We start from the raw sequence: 20,349 nt of genomic DNA, 5'->3' as shown, positions 1-20,349 counted from the left end.
GGTATTCACAGAAGTTAGGATTCTGTCTTAAGTCTGTCTTAAGTCTGTCTTAAGTCTGTCTTAAGTTTGTCTGAAGACAAACTTAAGACAAAATCCTAACTTCTGTGAATACCAAAAGTAGTAAGTTCATTCTGTGAATGCCAAAAGTAGTAAGTGCATTCTGTGAATACCAAAATAGTAGTAAGATTAGGATTGAGTCTTAAATTCAATCTGTGTATCGGGCCCAGAATGATTAGCCCTAGAGGCGTCACAAACCATATACTAAGAAAATGGTATAAGAACCACGACTGACATAGATACAAGGCCTAGTGCCTTTAGAACCACTGGGGCCACCAGGAACCACCCAAGGTAGTGACAGAGGGGAATCACGGGGAACACGGGCAGTGTCTAAACACAGCTGCAAATCAGCATTAATTTCCATGGGGAAAGTCGCAGTTTGAAAATTACAGATTAAGGACAGTTAATAGTGGACTTGGAGCAAACCCCTTGAGAACTGGACAGTTCAAGTGTCAATACCCACTGGAGCACTGGAGTACTTGTGTTACCTCACCCTGGGAAGCCGGGTGCATAGGTGTTTTTTCGTGTCGGATTTCGTCGTCGTTTCCTATGGCAAGCTGCGAAGAAGTGCTGCAGGCGACCAAGTGGAAAGTGTCCGGATGAATGCAAGGGTGGACCAAAGATCTGAAGAACCTAAAAGCAGAGGGGACAGAGTCTGGGTCACTAGCCAGTGACCAGGAAGGCAAGGAGACGATGCCAACCAATGTCGGGTGATTTCAGGTGAAGAAGATGAAGCTTGACTCTTCAGGCACGAGGACCAGGAGGGGTCGACGGCAACCAGGAGCTGGATTGGTGCTGTCCCATGAAGGATGTCGAGTGCTGCTTCATCGGTATCCGGATTGGACCCAACAAGCCTTGGAAACAGCAACCCACGCAGAAAACAAAGATTGGCTTCGGTGCAGACCAGCAAGATTTGAGGGACTTACCCTTTGGAGGGGAGTCAAGGCACCTCTAGAGCAACCAGGAAAGCCCACGAAACAGAAGAGTTACCTTTGTGAGGACCCACCAGTCAACGGACCAGGAATCGCAAAGGGACCTCGAGCAGAAATGCTAGAAGCAGTCCCACGGAACACTCGTGGAGTTTAGGCCCACAATCTTCAGTGCAGATGTTGCTCAGGGCTTGGACTACGAGTAGACCAATGCACAACTTCGGGAAAGCTCGGGATATAGGTGTACTATAAAATGTGCACGGTGTCCATGAGTTATGGTCCCACATCTCTCGTGATGGCTATAGATCTCAGCTTTGCTGGGATCTCATGTCGGCCTCGGAGATGTCAGGAAGTCTGTGTCCCGTGTAGCAAAACCTTTGGGTTCCGGCAGGAGCCTTGGAAATTCAGACCGGCAAGATGCTTTGTTGGTGCCTGTTTTAACAGGGGAGTCACTCCTTGACCCCAACGGAGATTCTTCCATCTTCTAGTAAAATTAGAATGTCAAATTTCCAGGATAAATGTTGCAAAGTTTCGTCCAGGGTAATCTAAAGGCCTAAGGACTGGGTTCCTATACCTATACTAAGTTTAGGGGTTGGACTGACTCTAGGGTCCCACCTATGGGAGGACCCAGGGTGGGGGTAGTTACACCCCTTTCCCTTTGTCCAGTTTCATGCCAGAGCAGGGGCTGAGTGCCCCTGTAACCGGTTTGAACTGGGGTATGCACAGGGACACCAAGTGTGCCCCCAGCACTGCCTAAAAAAACATTCTATGAATGCACCCACCCAGCCCCAATACACTAAAGCCTGTCAGTGAGGTGGTTACACCTCTATGTGACAGGAAACCTATTTTCCAGACCTCCCATGCCAGAGTTTCGTCCAGCTGCAGGAGGTCAGACCCGTGTCTGTAGCATCCATTTTTTGATGCCAGGGCTCTTTAAAACAATTACCATTTAAGTAAGTGTGTACATGTCTTCTCCCTCTAGAAGGGTGGAATTCTACCCACCCTGCCAGGACTGGCCAGGGGGTAGGATTCCAAAGTGTTGATGCAGCCATCCCAAAGTTAGCATTTACCGCGAGGTTATAATGCACTTAAGAGATATGGCATGGCTGTATCACAGAACAGCTACAGGGACGTGATTCCGAAAGCTGCAGATGGGCTCAGCTCATGCTTGGGTACCCTCTCACACAAAACCAAGCACAGTAGCAGACCTGTGGTACCATTTTGGACGGTTTCCCAGGGGTGGCATAATACATGCTTCAGCCCCTGGTAGGCTTCTGGGATACCTATGCCCTTAGTACCTAAGGTACCATATACTAGGGACTCACAAGGGTAACCCAGTAACCAATCTGGAGTGTACCTAATGCACATGCAATCAATTTAGAGAGGAAGCAGCTAGGCTGGGGTCCTGGTTAGCAGGATCCCAGCCAAACTAAGTCAAAAACCATCAAAACACCAGGAAAAAAGTGGAGGCAACCTTGTAGTGAGATTCTACCTTCCTACATGGTTTACGTCAGAAGGAGAGATACTCTTGAAAGGAAAAGGGAAATAAAAAATTGACGTTCAATTGAGGTCCATAGAGGGCAGTCTTCTGTGGAGTCAAGCAGCCAAAAAGAAGCTTGACGTAAAAGGAATGCTTTTTGATATGCTTGAAAATTGGGAAAGTTAACTCCTGCTTCTGTCTTAGGACGGGATAATTTTGATAAATAAATTTGGGATTCTTGTTACTCCACAGGAAGGAAGAAAGGATGGAATTAACCATTTTTGAATGATTTAGCAGAAATAGGAACTGGGATATTGGAAATACTATATTGAACTATGGGGAAAAGATTCATCTTTATAGTGTCTAAACGACCCCACCAGGATAAGTAGAGAGGATACCATTTAGTGGTTAACTCTGAGATCTTTTTAATACATTTATTCATGCATAATGCTACTGTGTCCAAAATTGAAGCGGTGAAGTGGAATTCTAAATACTGAATATGATTAGGACTCCATGTGAAGTTGGAGGGAGAAAAGTCTGATTTAAAAGTGTATTTGATTAAGGGCAGAAACTCACATTTCTAATTATTTAATTTGTAGCCAGAAATAATGGAAAATGACTGTACTTCCGCTAAAAAAGCAGATATTAAGTCATTTGGCCGAGACATAAAAAGCAGAAATATCATCAGCATAAGCTGCAAGTTTAATATGAGAAGTCAACGTTTGGAAACCATGTATATTTGGATTTTGACCTATTTTAGAGAGAAGTGGTTCTAGAGCCAAATTGAAAAGGAAGGGAGATAGGTGGAAACCTTGACGTACTCCTCTACCTAAATCAAAGAATGGAGAAATTAAGCCATTAGCGCAAACTGCAGCGTGAGGATTGGAATAAAGGAGAGATAGTAAAGATATACATTTAGGGCCAACCGGCACCATAAACTTAATCTATGTGCTGAGCATCTCTTCTTCCTCCTTTACTTCCCCATCTCATCTTCTCCTCTGACTGCATTCCCTCACCACAGGCGCACCCTTATGCTTACATCATTCTCTCTTTTACAGGATCTCTTCTTTGTTTCTGCAACCTCACTGCACTGCTTGAACAGTCTATAACCTGCAGCTACTCCATTACTTTAGTGAGCTACTTCTTCCGCACCTAATTCCAATTTCAAAACATCCTTTCCCGTTGTTGTACCCACAGACTTTTTGCGTTTTGTGATTTGTCTTAGTGCCCTCCCCCTCCCTTTGTGAGGTAGTACTAACAGAGTATCTGTCCAGCCCACAGGATTACGGAAAAAAACCAAAAGAAAATGTGAGAACCAGGGAGTAATCAAACAAGCACAAGTCAAATGTGTTTGTGAATCACAAAACAAATCTATGTGACGAATTAGTAAAAATAAAATAATTACTGACAAATATATATCTTTGCGTTTAGCCTTTCACTTATTTTATTTATTTTAATTCACATATGTATTCAACATTATGTATGCATAAATCACATTTAGACCCTACAACACAAGACATTTCTAATCACAAAACAAAGATAAGACATTATTAAGCTATTGAGACCACAATTTAGGATCAATGTATCAGTAGTGGTTATAACTATTCTTTCAAAGGTATATAATCCACATGCAAGATAGCCTAGAGAGAAGACACCTACTTTTTTTTCTCAGCATAAACAATTATAAATATTCATCTTAGGTTGGCACCTTTAAATCAAAATAGAGTTGATGTGTTTCAGTCTGTATGATTTCAAAGGCCTCATCAGGACCAGCAATTGATAAGAGACCGTAATTCTAAAAGCAAAAATATTGTGTAATATCTTATATTCCGATTTTTCTTTTATTTATAACTACTTCAGGCTAGCCTAAGTAAGCCCATATTATCAGTAAAACCTAGGAAGAATCAGCGTGCTGGTATACGTGCACATTGCTAGATGCCTAAAACAAAAAACGTGACTAAATGAAGTACCATGAGCTGCTTATCGTGAATAACTAGCCAACAAGATGAGCCATCTGGGAGCCTGCATGCCCAAACCTAAGTACCAGGCTGGAGACCGCTTAGTAAATCTCAGAAGGCGTTTATATACAGTGTGTAGAGCAAATATGCAAGTGACACACCATGCATAAGAAACAAGCATTGGCATAGCCAATAGGTCTCGCTTTTGGGACCTTATAAGTATTTAGTTTAGCAGCACAATATCCTTTGTGCAACAACATCAGCTGTTGCATGGCTAAACCTTGTACCTTATAAGTATTTAGCCATGCAACAGTTGATGTTGTTGCACCAACGATATTGTGCTGTATAACTAAATACTTATAAGGTCGCAAAAGCGAGACCTATTGGCAATGCCAATGCTTGTTAAAGTATGTAGATAGATAGAACTTTACAGCCAAAGTAGTGCAGTGAAGTATTTGCATCTGTTATACGCGTAAGATCTAAATCCAAATTGTGTCTTATTATTATGCCTTAAAATTCTAAACGAACAAAGAAGGACACACTCAAAAAGTCAAAGACATTGAGAGCTGTTAGGCCTACATGTCGATTCTGCATTATGTGTCTACTAATACCGTCAGGACGATTTTCAGCATTGATGTTGTACTCTTGGATGTAAAGTCTTTCTCAGACATCTAGAATGTATTAGGTGTTTAATGATGCAGGGTAGAAGACTGCCCTTCAGGGGAGGCTTTGGACCTCGTGGTTAAATGGCATGATGATCCACCTCAAATGGGGTAGGGAGGGAGGCACCACACTTAAATGGTTTACTTGGGACGATAATAGAATCTCCACGCCTATATCAGTCAGAGCCAAGGGGATTTGTCTGTGGCTTGCTCTTGGTTGTTAAAGCTTTAAAATATAGGGGTTTCTCATAATTTCTTTAAGGTAGTTATTTGGACCCATTTGCGTAACTCCCTATTGCATTGTTCCCATGTAGGAGTGTCAACGGCCTTCCATTTCTGTGCCAGGAGTCCTTTGCCCTGTATACAATGCAAATATCAGGGACCCCCTGCAATGGCTCCAGTCCTTTAACCTGTATAACAGCAGGTCAATGAGCCTGGTTTCTTACTTGTGTTTTATGAGGCATCAAAGCTAGCAGAATCATCTTTAACGATCTCTTTATGTCCATGTTTGCCAGGCTTTGTGTTATTTGTGTATTTCACCTTTCTTGTTTGCATATCATCTTTGGCAACAGGCATAATATTCTGTTCAGCTGCACAGTGTTGAATTAATTTAAACCTGGCATTTCGTGATACCCTTTTGGGTAAGCTAAAGCTTTAACCCATTCCTGTTCTGATATTTCAGCGTTTCAATCTAGCTCTTGTATTGATCTCAAGTCAGGAAAATGTGGCTAGGTAATTTGTGACAAAGATGTGCACAATCCTGTGATGGCCTTTTTGGCCTCCTAACGTCTAGCATGGTTTCCAGAACTGTATGGGGCGAGATCTGGGGAGGGGTTCAGTATGCTGTTGCCAGCTGTTTTTGAGAATGCTAGATATTGCATTGAACAGTAGGAGTTGCACTATTGGAATAGGATAGTCCAGTTAGTGTGTTTGTAAAGAGTGGTATACCATACCTTATTGTTATATGAAGTAACTAGTTTAGTGATGGTAGCATCTGCCCAAATTTACGTATCAGCAGTCATTATTACCTTTCTAAGCTCTGGATTGCACCCTAATGGTAAGTTAGACGTGTCTGCTTCTTTTGTTTCCATTTTTCTCAGTACTCCATGCCAACAGTGATTTTCCACCTCGAGGAGAATGCAGTCTACCAAATTATGATCTGGGATCGCAATCACAAAGCAGAGAAGTGGTTTGACTCTGACTTGGGTAGCCTCAGCAGGCGAAGGGTCAATCATCTAGCACATCGTACATTGAATCTGGGCTGCAAGATAATAATTTTCATATTTTGGAAGAGCATGGCCACCATTGTTGATGGACAAGCAAGTCAGAAGGCAACCCAGGACTGTTGTGAACAGATATAGCAAACGCAGCAGTAGAACCATTTATTCTATAGCATACCTTTCCATTGGTGAGAATGTTAATTTCCTCCAAAAAGTCACGGATGATCCTTAGCTCTAAGAGACTTGGTAAAGTTGCCATCTATTAAGTCATATTTCTGACAGTACATTCTGACCCAAAGACATTAAAACATTGTGCGCTTCCATCTTAGTGACAGCTAGGGCAACTGAATTGTCCTTACATTCTTATCCTTTAATCCCATTTCCACATGATCCTCCCTGTACCCTGTAGTCCAAACTCCAGGCCATCCAGCACCAAACACGATTTCTAAAAAATCTAAAAGGAATAACAATTGTGGTGCCTGCCCTCCCTAAAACAGCAACAACTAGTAATGCCCTATACTTATTTGGTTTTCTGAAAATAAATGCAAAAATTCAAAGGGTGGTGCTTCAGCAAAGACTGAAAGGCATAAGTGAGATGTTCCCTCTGAAAATCAACATGATTAAGGCCTAAACAAAGGGCAGGGAGGAACTTTTAGGAAAGGAAAAGGACATTGATACTATATGTACAGTAGCCTCGCTCTCTGTGGCACATCCCATGAACAAACGTATTTTGACCTAAAAAGTTACCTGAATAGTCCGTTCAGATGAAAAGAAATCAACTCAAAATGAACTTTTCAAGTTAATTTTAGCAGTGCCCGCATTAAACAACTGACACGAGAGTTCAGTGAGATCGCCTTTTTCCAATGGAGTGAGCCACCGGACAGTATGATACAGTGCATCGGCATGCATACGAGGGGCTGGGCACAGAGCCGAGGAGATAATTAAAGGTGCGATGGACCGCTCATGGTCTTAGCACATACTGGTACTATAGTGTGAGTGTCAGTGTGTTGTTTGCAACACCAGAGGGCCTGCATGCGAGATGTCTGGCACGAAGGCTGTGCCCTCCACACTGGTGACGCAAGCGGTCTTACCCTGTGGCCAGGGTCCTGTGAACGGTGATCAAGGCAGGACGGAATACTAGGTAGAGAGGGGCCTGCGTGTGGTGGCGTCCGTTAACGGCAGAGGCAGAAGGTCCTGATAAATGACGACTGCAGAGGACAGAGAGTCACTTCACTGTAGCCTAGCAACATATCAGGAAGCGAGCAAGTTGGCGGTGAGAGAGGCTGAGTGTAACTCCCTCGGTTGACTGACACAGCGGCAAGGCATCGTGTGTTTGAGGCGAAGGCAGTGGCGAGCCGAGGGAAGCCGCATGAGGCCCACAAAGAGAGACAGGCTAAGTGAAGAAACTCTGGTCTACTGGCACCACATAGAGGTCTAAGGGCATAGTTGAGGCACTGGCAAGAAGAAAGGTGAGCCAGGAGGGTTCCCATGAGGCCACCCTGAGCAAGCGAGAAGAGGGCAGCACCACATGAATGTGAAAGCAGGAGAGTGCCCGCAGGGGAAGAAAAGCCCCTGAAGATTGAGTGGTGAAAAAAACCAAGCAATGGCTGCACGGCCGTGAAAGTGACACGGCCCTGCGGCCCAAAACTGAGACAAAAGTAAACAGCTGACAAGGAGGGAGTAGGAGAAAGGAAGGGTAGGGGAGGGGATTCATGCACGCGCTGTAAGGCTTAATGAGCCATTACAGAGGAAGCTGTGCACATCATGCGTGCTTGTGCGTGTACCCGCAAGATGGTGGCCGGGAAAAGCAGCCTTTGGTAGCACTTTGAAAAGCCATTGAGTAAATGTCTCGGCCAGTCCAGCGCATGCTTGGTTCAGGCGAGACCTAAAAAGTGAGTTCCAAGCCTACTGTGCATTCACTTATGTGTGCCTGAACGTTAGCCCGTAGTGCTTCATGCCAAGAATCCATTTTCAAGTGTGTAAGCATTACCTCAACAGCGCTTTGTTTAGCACCAACTGTCTATTTAAAGAGTATATGCGTACAGGGTGCTCAATAAAGTGTATTCCTCCAAAATTCCATTTTTATAGGAGTGGCTGCATCACCTGTAGCGAAAATGTTTTGTTGTATCAGTGGCAGCTGTGCATACAAATACGCCAGGCCGCGGAAAGTAATAGGAAATATTTGCTGTTTGCACATGCTTTGAAGCGGACTGGAGTCGAGAAATGTCATATTGTAGTTTATTGCTAAATCTGGAACTGTCAACATGTTTCTGTTTATTTTCAATCACTTTTCATAAATAAATTTAATAATTAAGTGGTGTGCAATTTATTATTCTAATATGCTTAAGTTATGTATTAACTTTCACCTTTATGTTGTGTCAGTTTAATTGCATGTGTTAATACCAGCTACATTAACTTAAACTTCTAATATAATTCTGTTTATGCTAGTTTACATCCTTCATGCTAAACTTATCAGCGCACTGTAATAAAACATTGTGTATATATAAAATTACAAATCATACCTTAGGAAAATACACAACATACAATACATACTCCCAAGACAGTAGAGTTTCAAAATTTACATTGTCTCACTACACCTTTTTTTTCTACTCAGATGTTCAGTGTGAATTAATCTGAGTTTCCACGGATGTACATGTATTCAATACATCTCCTTGTATATTCAGAACTTTCAATTACAAGTATTGTCATCGTCCTCCTACAACCCAATAATATTTTATTATGATATAATGTTTGTATGTTTTATGTGGTATCTATGGGTCTCATGCATAAATGAAACTGGAAATGTAGTTCCTTTGGATAAAGCCAATGTAGTGATTGCATTTTTTACTTTTTTGTAAAACTCAAAGAATTCCAAAAGTACTTCTGGTAATCTGTGATTGTGGCCGATTCACACAAGTTTTTACATGGGTAAACATTTTCACATATAGACATGTCATACTGAAAAAATACATTTTTACTAATGTATTTATGGTTTTCTACAGGAAAAGTCATTTTCCAGTGGAGATGAGATATGATTCCGTGTACTCCACCACCAATTTTGGGATGTCACTCCCTTTCCAACCAGAAAACCTATTCACTCCTGTCCTCCATGTTCAGGGAGGGAAGCTACCAGTCTAGCACCTATAAAGAGTTGTGAATAGCAGAAGCCCATACATTTGCGGATGTTCGCCATCTTATGCGCGTTAGTCCTCACAGAGTAGCCCACATACGGCCCCCTATAAGCGGATTTGCTCACACCGAAATTTCAGTGCACTGGCTTGCTGGTAGAGATTTCCGTATTCGCAAATGTATTTATTAGTGTGAACTCATATACTGTGAACCTGTAATGAGAACTTACAGCCATAAATTCACCTGTTAGCGCACCAAAGTACAATTTAGGTGCACACATATATCGTGCATTGGGTCCTCTGTTATTAGCTCACACTAGGTCACTTTCTCAGTTTAAGCCTATTCTCATTGGTCTAGTATTTCAGAAAAAAAATGTTCTGCTCTATGTATCCAAGGTTTTGTTTTTCTTTTCCAATGAAAGTTCCATTTAGAATTCGATCGCATGCACTCTGATCTGCTGTGGCCATAACTATCTCTAATGGTCGCATCTTCTCGACTTTATTGTTTCTAGAAAATATCTCTTCCTGGCTAGATCCCCTGGAGACGTTGCGAGAGCTCCCTGGCCTCTTCTCTTCTGCCATCTCGCTCAAACATACGAACTATCTTTAAAAGCTCATTTTTGCATGTATTACCGTTCTTTGTTTCAGTAGAGATTCTGAAGCCCATTGCAAATACGTTGGCTGCATCATTTAGCAAATGTTGCTTGTAGAGTAGAAATTTCCCGACGCTGACATAAAAAGCTTGTTGACATTTCTCACTGGCATTAGGGAGCTCCCTCTCTAGATTATCATATATCTCTTGCTGGTAGGCCTCTTGGTTATTCAACCCATATGCTTCTGCTAAGGCAATTTTTGCAAAGATGCAAAGTGGATCCAATTGAATGGCACGTTTGTGAGCCTGGATAATTGCTGCTCTAGCGTTTTCTGATGGCAACATGTTTACATTCTTTATGAGTTGCCTTTGGTAGATAAAACCCAGGTCTCTATGAAGAAGAGAATAATCTCCAACTTCGGAAATGGCTTGCTTTAGGATGTCACAGCATCTGTTATTATGTTGTTGCTGAAAGACGTGTGCCACATTCCTCAGGACCTCAGGATCGCGACTGTTTTTCACCACATCTTCTGCTAGTTCTTGTGCTTGACCGAAGTCTGAATCCTCAAGCAGCAGAGCCAGGTAGGCCTTACACTCATAATTGATTGGCTCTTGATGGATGATATCTCTAAGTTTGGAAATTGCTTCTTCTTTCACTTCTCTGCCTGCACCTTTGCGTTGGGCCACTGCATAAAGTGCAATAGCCAGCCCAGCACAGAATTCCAAATTTTTAGGGTTTTCTGACAATGCTGCCTGGAAACAGATTGCTGCCCGCTCTCCGTATCGAAACCCAATTGCCATTAGGGACCAACCAATGATTCCTCTTATCTCAGGAATAGTTGCTGTAGTTTGAGAGGGATGAGAAAGGAACTGACTTATTGTGTCAGATTTGTCGAGGTATTGCTCTACCATTTCATAGTTGCACAAATGATAGTAGATCCAGGCGTAGTTACCAGAGATGACCAACTTAGGCCCTATCAAGCTGGCTTGTTGACCTTCTCCCAAACACTCTTCAGCTGTCCTAAGACTTTCAAGGGCCTCCTGGTATCTTCCTTCCCGCTGGTGTATATAGGCCTGGAGTGCGTAAAAGGTGGAACGGTTGTTGTAAGGCGTGTGTTGAATTCTGACGTTGAGACCTTGCTTCACGTGTCCTATATCAGTTTTGTCTTGCTCCTCAAGACTCCAGGTGAAGTGACACTGAAGCGTCTCCAGTCTCTCCTTCAAATACATGATTCTGAAATGAAAAGAGAGTCAGGGAGAACATGTTATACATTTATCACTTCCTGGGATCAGTCAGCTGGGCCTGTCAGCTTTGCAGTGCTTCATTTATTTTCCAGAATCTGTGCGCTGCATTCTTTTTGCCTTCACGTAAGTTAAGGGTGGGCGTAAAATCCGTTTCGCGGGCGAATTTGCGGATTTTCCGCGATTTCGCGATCCGCGAATCTCGCGAAATCACGGTAAAATCCGCGAATCAGCGGGGACGAATTTTCAGCCAAGCAAGGGTTACAGCAGCTGGTGCAAAAGTTGAACATAATTTCTTTGTAACCTTTTACAAAAGGGTTACAAACAAATTAACTTCAACTTGGACACCTACTGCTAATTGCTTCCTGGCGCCTCGTTGCCTACTTACAACTATTCTCTGACCCTGCTCTGACCCTTGAAGCAGGGTCAGAGAATAGTTACAAGTAGGCATCGAGGCACCTGTCCAAGGAATTAAACCTCATCAGGAAGCACTTACAGATATAAAAAACAGGAAGAAGGGAGAGGATGGCAAATACACCCATTTTGAGTTGTCAGGAGGGGTTAAACTAAAAGAGACCTTTACAGCACAATTTTCATATGCATTTTGCTAAAAATAAAAAGCTGTATGTTCTGTAGGGGCAACTCAGGAATCTGGCCCTTCAGAGATCCGGCCTCTCTTTCTTTCTCTCGTTCTCTCTCTCCCTCTCTCTTTCCCTCTCTTTCTCTCTATCTATCTATCTATCTATCTATCTATCTATCTATCTATCTATCTATCTATCTATCTATCTCTCTCTCCCTCTCCCATAAACGACTGCATGGGTAACTTCGCTATGCAAGCGGCTTGCGAAGACGCAAAAATCCCCGCGAACACGCAAAAAACCCCGCGAACACGCACAAAACCCAGCGAACACGCAAAAAACAAAAGTAGTAGGACAGACTTAAGACAGACTTAAGACAAACGTAGGACAGACTTAAGACAGACTTAAGAGAGACTTAAGACAAACATAAGACAGACGTAAGACAGACTTAAGACAAACTTAAGACAAACTTAGGACAGACTTAAGACAGACTTAAGAATGACGTAAGACAAAATCCTAACTTTACTACTACTATATGCCTTTTGTGAATACCAAAAGTAGTACGTTTAGGATTTTGTCTTAAGTTAGTTCTGGAAATCGGGCCCATAAAGGTCTGGAAGTTGGTCATTACGAATTCCACAGCTCCATAATGGGTTTACTGAATACAGGGAAGTTTAATAGCAATCGTCTCAGCACATTCAACCCACACTGATGCCCGTGGGGGATTTAATGTAAAATGCCCCCTGAAAAATGACCAGCCCAGGTGTGGTTCCTGAATGGCTTCTCGCCATACACCACCACCAGACAGGTTTATGGACCCCTTGGTAGAGAGCCTCAACTCTCTGGGTCCATAACAAAGCTCATCCTGGGCAGAGATGTTATGCCTTCTCCCCCAGGATTGGCTGGATCCATAAAGAGGAAGCTTCAAAGGCCTGCCACCTTTGTAAGTTGTCCCCTTCTTTTACTGCCTTCTACTGCCCCCAGCAACTGGCTCTCACCGGATCTGACACCCACTTTCGGCAGGAGAATCTGCAGGAAAACTAAGTTTGGAGGAGAAGGGTGCACACCTTTGCCCAACCCCGCCCTTCAAGTGGGGAGGCGAGGTTAAGCAGACATCTCAGTCCCCACCATCTTGAAGATGAGGTGACCAGCCAATTAGGCAAAGGCTCATGTCCCCCTCCCACTTGAGGGTGGCATAATAGGTGGTGCACTCACCCCAGGGAAGGCACCAATTGGTGCCAACCTGCACACCCCTTTGAACACCCCCAAATTTAGTATTTAGAGGTGACCCTGAAAATTACCTACTCAGATGTGAGGAAGAAAGAAGAAGGACCGAAGAAGAGGACACCAACTGCTTTGGCCCCAGCCCTATCGTCCGGTCCCAACTCAGACCTGCCAACAACGGAACCCTGGTGTGTCCAGCAGCCAGCAATCCATAGAGCCCAGAGGACCATCCATACACCCATCTTAAATACTCTGTCTCCTGTGAGCACAGGATTTGCTCAACAAAGACTCAGACCCAGAATACAGATCCAGGCGCCCCTGCGATTTTGCACCACTCTGCACCCGATGCCCACAGCCCGAGTTCATGTGGCCCAACACCACAAGATGTTTACCCAGCAATCCTGACCTCGGATCTGGTGATTCCCGACCTCCCCCAAGCGTCAAGCCAATGCCTGCAGACTCAACCTGTAGGGTACCCCCAACAGCGACCGGAGCTGGTAAGATGACCCAACACCAAAAGAAAACCCATGCACCCGATGCCCTACATCCTTGGGTGGTCCAACGGACAGTGTCCAGGCATCCCACCAGAACCCAACTTATCTCTCCAGCCAGTAGTCACCTTCAGGAAGTCTTCCCGACCGAGCTTGCAGCATCTTTTCCGAACTTCAGATCTCCATTGGAATTTACAGAGTACACAACATCTCATTGGCACTCTGCATCTGGCTGCCCCTGTGCCACTGGTAGTGCAGCACCTGTGATGATTGTTGGCCCTGCAGTGCTGATCCCTACCTCAGGAGCAGAGCTCCCACAGCCAAATGGTCTGCTCACTGGCAGTCCCGACCAAAGACCCCTTTTGCCTTGTTGGACAACATTGGGCCCCTGCACTCTGCACCCGGCCGCCATATTGCCTGCCGCTGGTGGTGCCAACTGAGTGCCCAACTGGACCTTGGGTAACCTTGGTCCTAATCCCCAAAACTCCTACTCGTAAGTTGTTTGCGTGCATGAGAACCGCTAACACTCTTTTTCCCATAGGAACCAATGTTACAAGTTTAGTTCCTAACAACATTCTGTTGACCTACTGTTTTGCATGAAAAGAAAGTAACTGTGTCTTAACTTAAGAATTGTCGTACTTACTTGCGAGTGACATCATCCAGTGTGTGATATCCTGGCATATCACCTCAAGTCCTGAAAGTAACTGAAAAGTAGTCCAAGAGTAATCAAAAGTAATCTGACTGTATTTTACACTGTTTTAAAAGTAATACAAACCTGTATACGATTCCAATACACTCCACAGATGTATTTCTGTGTACAGCTTTGCATTTGAAAGTATTTCTCACTTGCCTGTGCCAAGTCCTGCTTGGTTCTACAAAAAAATAAAATATGAGTATACCTTTTTATACTAACCTAATTAGTTCTGCATTCAGTCTCTGAGTGTGTACCATCAGCCTTGATGGAGTGAATACAATACCTGCTTAATACACCCTCTGGATAAGACTAACTGCCTGTCCACACTACCACAAGGAGAGCTGTTACTACTGGTCTAATTTAGCCTCTGCTATATCTCTGGGGAGTGGAGAAGTGTGGCTCACTGGTTAGAGGAGGCAGACCTGGAAGCAGAGGTCAGCCTGGGACCAGGGTTCAATTCCCGCCCCGGTGGGGTCTTGAGTCCTAAAATGTCCATGGACTCGACAATTCTCGCTCCAGTGCCTACTCGCTTCATGGGTTCACACTCTGCGACTCTGGGCAATAGCTTGCTTAATCTCCACAACGGCCCCTTGTGGCGGGATGCCTGGCTTTCACCTTGTGGATACCCTGCTGGGGTTATCTCACAGGGGAATACCAGGATGGGTTCCCTAAGCAAGCGCTTAGAAACTGCTCGGTGATTTGTGCTATATAAATTCCTGTACATTTACATTTACATTCCCTGGACACTGTGCAAACTATACCTTACTTTGGTATAGTATATGCAGAGCCAGCTTCCTACCCACAGCACACTGCTACTCCAGACCACACTGGCTTTTGTTTAAATCAGGCAGTATTGGAGTATGATTACTTAGCCCTGAGGAGGCACTGTTTCAGTGTGGTGATGCAGACAGCCACACTGAAATGCATCTAACGCCTTATGCTTGGTACTTGTTAGGGCTGTATATCCTCTACCCTACCTACCCCTTTAACACCACCCATCATAATGGTAACCACAATTGCTCTCTATTCAGGGTGTAGGGTTGTAAGGTGGTAGTTGCTTGCGACACAATTATGGGATGGAGTCAAAGATGTGATCATGAGGGGCTATGACACTTGTGAGGTGGTGAGATCTGGTAAAAGGGGACTACTAGACCTACTGAGCCCCAGTTTCTTACATTGCTGGCATACATGTTTCATTTCTTTGCTCAAGGTTTTATCTTCATGCAGATTGCAGGCAAAGAACAGGAGTTAATGTCAGCATTCCAAGACAGCTAATCTACTTGGAAGGGGAAAGATGAAAAAATGAAGTTACACAGATTGTTCAAGGACAGGTTAGACAGTTCTTACAGGTTCAGACACTTACTATTCAAGAAGCAAATAAACACAATGTGTAAAGAGCTTTTATTTGTATACATGCTGTAAAAGCAATTGTATTCACTAATTTCATATTTTGTAATAAGTTTGATTCCTGACAAGCTACATATATACCAACTAGCTCATTATTTGATGAAGATGGTTCCTGCTCTGTGAGAAATGTGGCTACACCGATGCCTTTGCTACATTCTAGCCCCTCTCTCTAAATACCTATTTGTATTGTGGTCCCTAATTTTGTTCCTTACAGGGACACTGATTAGCATTTTGGAAAATGTACCAAGAAAGACGTCTGGGGAAATATTCAACAGAAAATAAATGCAGTTGAGGTGACATAGAATTGTTGCTAGTGCGCCACAAATCACACATCACATAAAGGTGAGTACAGATATGAGACCCCCCTCATGAGCATGAGCAGACATGGCCATCTTCCTACAGTCTGCTGTGGGATAGTGGGTGAAAAATGATGGACTGGAATTCGACCTGAGTAACTGAAAATGGTTGAGATATTTGCAAGAATTCCACCATCAGCTTTGTGTTTTCTTAAGTGTGGTATACTGAGTGCTACACCTATGCCGTGGCGTGGGTCCTGTGCTCCTCTGTGCCACTGGACTCAAACTATAACCCACCAACGAGGTGCAGCTTGTTCAAAACTGGTACATGGTTGCTTGTGCTGTTGCTAAGATAGGACATGAGCTGGCATTTTGGAATGGACTGTTCCTATTGGAGCATGATCAATGCAAATTTGCATACATCTGGTTTCCAGCTAAATTGGAATTACCTCAAACTTTGAATAAGGGAATTAGAAGTGACCATTTAGAATCCTAGTAAGTTTCCTCTTTTGGAAATACTATTTATACAGGCTCCCTTGAGCCGGTGGAGGTGACGACCTCGAGACAACGCACCTGCGCACCATAAGAGGTATCTGGACCTATGAATATTTTCGGCAGACCACGCAGCAACCCCGTGGACACGTCTAATCCCTACTGATAAGAGGTAATGACCTCAAAACACGTGTCCATGGATGGCAAGCACATCAGTGAACAACCTCAAGACTCAAGACTCGGGTAGAAGCGCACCCGCTGATACCTACTACATCGACCATCATGCTCCGGGGTCACACGCTGATGGGACGAGCAGTGTGCGACCTCTTTTGGAAATACTATTTATACAGGCTCCCTTGAGCCGGTGGAGGTGACGACCTCGAGACAACGCACCTGCGCGCCATAAGAGGTATCTGGACCTATAAATATTTTCGGCAGCCCACGCAGCCACCCCGTGCACATGCCTAATCCCTGCTGATGAGAGGTAATGACCTCGAAACACGTGTCCAGGGATGGCAAGCACATCAGTGAACACCCTCAAGACTCAAGACTCGGGTAGAAGCGCACCCGCTGATTCGTACTACATCGACCATCATGCTCCGGGGTCACACGCTGATGGGACGAGCAGTGTCCGACCTCTTTTGGAAATACTATTTATACAGGCTCCCTTGAGCCGGTGGAGGTGACAACCTCGAGACAACGCACCTGCGCGCCATAAAAGGTATCTGGACCTATGAATATTTTCGGAAGCCCACGCAGCAACCCCGTGCACACGCCTAATCCCTGCTGATGAGAGGTAATGACCTCGAAACATGTGTCCAGGGATGGCAAGCACATCAGTGAACACCCTCAAGACTCAAGACTCGGGTAGAAGCGCACCCGCTGATACATACTACATCAACCATCATGCTCCGGGGTCACGTGCTGATGGGACGAGCAGTGTGCGACCTCTTTAGGAAATAAGTTCACAATGGGTGTCTGCTTTAGAACCCAGGCAAGCCATTCAAATGCCCTGAAATTGGAATTAGAGTTTAGAGTCAAAAACAATTGCAACTTTCTGTCTCCTGACAATTCAGACAGCCTCCATGGAACTAAAACTGGACCAATAATGAGCGGAAATGGAGCAGAGATCATTAGCCTGCCATAAAGGTAAGTGAAGGGCCATAGTAAATAGATAGAAGAATGTGTTTTCATTGGGTCACTATGTAGTGTATCAAGGACCCCCTGGTTAGGATATGGCTCCTGGGTCAGGGAAAACAATTTTAATGCGAAGGTATCTTGTTTGTTTTTGCATCATGTGTCTTTGAATAGCAAGTTCTTGTTGTGTAAGTCTGCCTGGGCATATACCTTCGCATTAAAATTTTCATTGGGTCACGACACTGTAAAATGTTTTTCATCCATGTGCAGAATGCAGTAGAGGGCTTTTAACTCTGGTACAGAGCACAGCAAAAGATGATTGGCTTATTCATAGTAAATGTAGCCACAGCAGCCCTGCATCCTCCACCGCCACTGATACATATAGAACCTCCATCTTTCACTGTCTCAGAGCCCGGCATGAGTCTCCTCCTCCACTGTTGCACATTCTTGACAGTTTTCCCTTAAGTTCTGTCAGAATTGGAGTGTGGAGGATCCTTGGTGCTACGACAGGTCAATCATCACAACAATGCACTAGCTAAGCAGGCTAGAAGATGCTAGGGATAGGAGTAAGGTGAGTCATAAATGCTGTGACGGGTGAGGTAGGGTACAGATGATCTGACAGGTTTGATATAGAAGGAATGAGACATGGATTGGGTAATGAAAGGATGAGTAAAAGGTGCTGAAGAGGGGTTATTCTGATGTTTGGTCAAGAAGAATAGTGAGAAGAAGTCTGGGAGGAGATGTCTGAGACATGATAGAGAAAAAAAAGGGGGCGGGTTTCTCACAGATCTTGCTGGCACTCTGAGTCACTCAGTGTATGAAGATGATGTCTTAACCTTGTCCTTCATCAAAGTCCTTTCTGGAGACGCTCTTTCATCTCTACTCATAATGCCTCCCTCACACAAGGCATCTTTCCAGCTCTCAAGACATACCAGACTCTCCATTTTTTTAAGAAATCCACACTATACCCTGAAGACCTGGCCAGCCTATGGCCTATTACGTACCTACCCTTCATCATCATATTCATTGCAAAGGCAGTCTGTGTTCAACTCCATGTTCATATCAACACCAACCAACCCGCTGCACAGCTACCAACCCTGCTCCAGATAACGCTGCAGCACAGAGACAGTTACGTTCCATATCAGAAATGCTCCGTAGATGTCAGAGAATGAAAAGCCCTCCCACTAAAATTGCTCAATGTCTGAGCCACCTTTCACACCATATTCCATCCTACCCTCTTCCTCACACTGCATTCTCAACTGGGATTCACTAGCAGCGTATTTCAGTGGTTCTCCTCCAACTATCAAACCAACTTCAACTTACTCACATGTACACCTCTAGGTCAAAGAACCTACCTGTCACCTGCTTAGTATCTCCAGAATTCATCTTACCCCTCATCTTCTTCATCCTCAACATGGAGCCCCGTGAACTCTATTCACTGATAAAAGGACTAGAATTTACAAACATGCCAATGCGGCAAAACTCCACTGAAAAGTTCTCCTCTCTCCAAACATTCAGCTTCTCAGACACTGCTTGTATGTCATCCATAGCTTAATGTCCAGAATCCACTTGAAGTGTATCATCACCAAAATAGAATTTCTAATATTTGTCAAGAACAAAAAGCAACAACTAGTCCAAACCTCGCTCAAAAATATGGACAAGTTCACTTCCATGGCATCATCAGGAAGAAAAGATAGAAAGCCAGGTACCACCAATCTAAACTAAAAAAAAAAAAGTGGTTTAATAACTGCCATTCAAGTCCTCCTTTTGTTGCATCTTGATGGGGTAAACATCATACTCCTCTGTATCCCAGAATCCTCATTGGCCCATTGTGGGGCATCCTGCACTCTGCAGCATGTCTCATCAAGTGTATTCCACTCCAATGCACTTCTCCAGGCTAACCTTGCAACCCTGCACCATCATCATCTACAAAACCACCTTGACCAGCACCCCTGCTTACCCTGAAGACAAGCTCACCATCTCTGATGGTTCACTGCATGCATGCTTTCTGCCAGGACACCATCAGACTGGAGACGGAAAAGTGTGCACAAGAAAATCAGGGCTTCTCCATTTATGCACCCAGAATCTGCAAAGACATTGCTCTATACATCAAGACTGTTCCCAAGCCTTCTCCGACTTCATAAAGAGCTAAAGACACAACTTTTAAAGATCACCACATCACATTGCAGTAACAATACTTCTGCTCTCTGCACCAGCCCTTCCAATAACTTGTGGGCTGTGTCATTGCGTTCAACCCAGTAAAGCCCCACTCAGGTAAGTATGCCCTTACCACTAGCAACAGGGCCACTAGCATGGTATTGGGCCCAGTAAAGTTCTCTGTAAATTAGCCCCTTGCTAATCCCTTGGTAGGTGACAACGAGCAGTCAGGCCTAGAATAGGAGAGAGGAGTGTAAATTTAATTAAAAAATCAATTATTCACATAGGTAAGACACAACACACAATAAAAATCCCACACCAATTAACAGAAAAAGGAAATATTTTATGAACAAATATACACCAAAACAATACAAATCCAATGTAGGGAACCGGGGATATACATTTTTAAATATTAACCACTATATAGTGCTTAAAATATATAGCACCACTCTTGGACATCTGTTTGTGCTTAAACGGGACCTCAAATGTTGTAAAGTAGGTTATTGGTAGTGGTACGTATGCACCTACCAACGAACAGTCAGGCCTAACGTAGGAGACATAAGTGTAAATTTATTTTTAAAAATCAGTTATTCACATAAGTAAGA

The 20,349-nt window shown here is 43.9% G+C and overlaps 1 protein-coding gene across 1 annotated transcript in view; it reads right to left on the bottom strand.

Annotated features, from left to right (window-relative positions):
* Positions 1–3,884: 3,884 nt before the first annotated feature.
* The window catches only part of LOC147734797 (interferon-induced protein with tetratricopeptide repeats 5-like), a 52,916-nt gene continuing 36,451 nt past the window's right edge, over positions 3,885–20,349 (bottom strand). The window contains exon 2 of the mRNA XM_086953071.1: positions 3,885–11,260. Coding sequence (XP_086809197.1) covers positions 9,964–11,256 — 1,293 coding nt within the window. The 5' untranslated portion in view covers positions 11,257–11,260 and the 3' untranslated portion in view covers positions 3,885–9,963. The remainder of the gene's footprint in view (positions 11,261–20,349) is intronic.

This window comes from Lissotriton vulgaris, chromosome 1_2, assembly GCF_964263255.1.
Source record: "Lissotriton vulgaris chromosome 1_2, aLisVul1.2, whole genome shotgun sequence".
Classification (NCBI taxonomy): domain Eukaryota; kingdom Metazoa; phylum Chordata; class Amphibia; order Caudata; family Salamandridae; genus Lissotriton; species Lissotriton vulgaris.
This window is presented reverse-complemented; position numbering and strand designations above follow the sequence as displayed.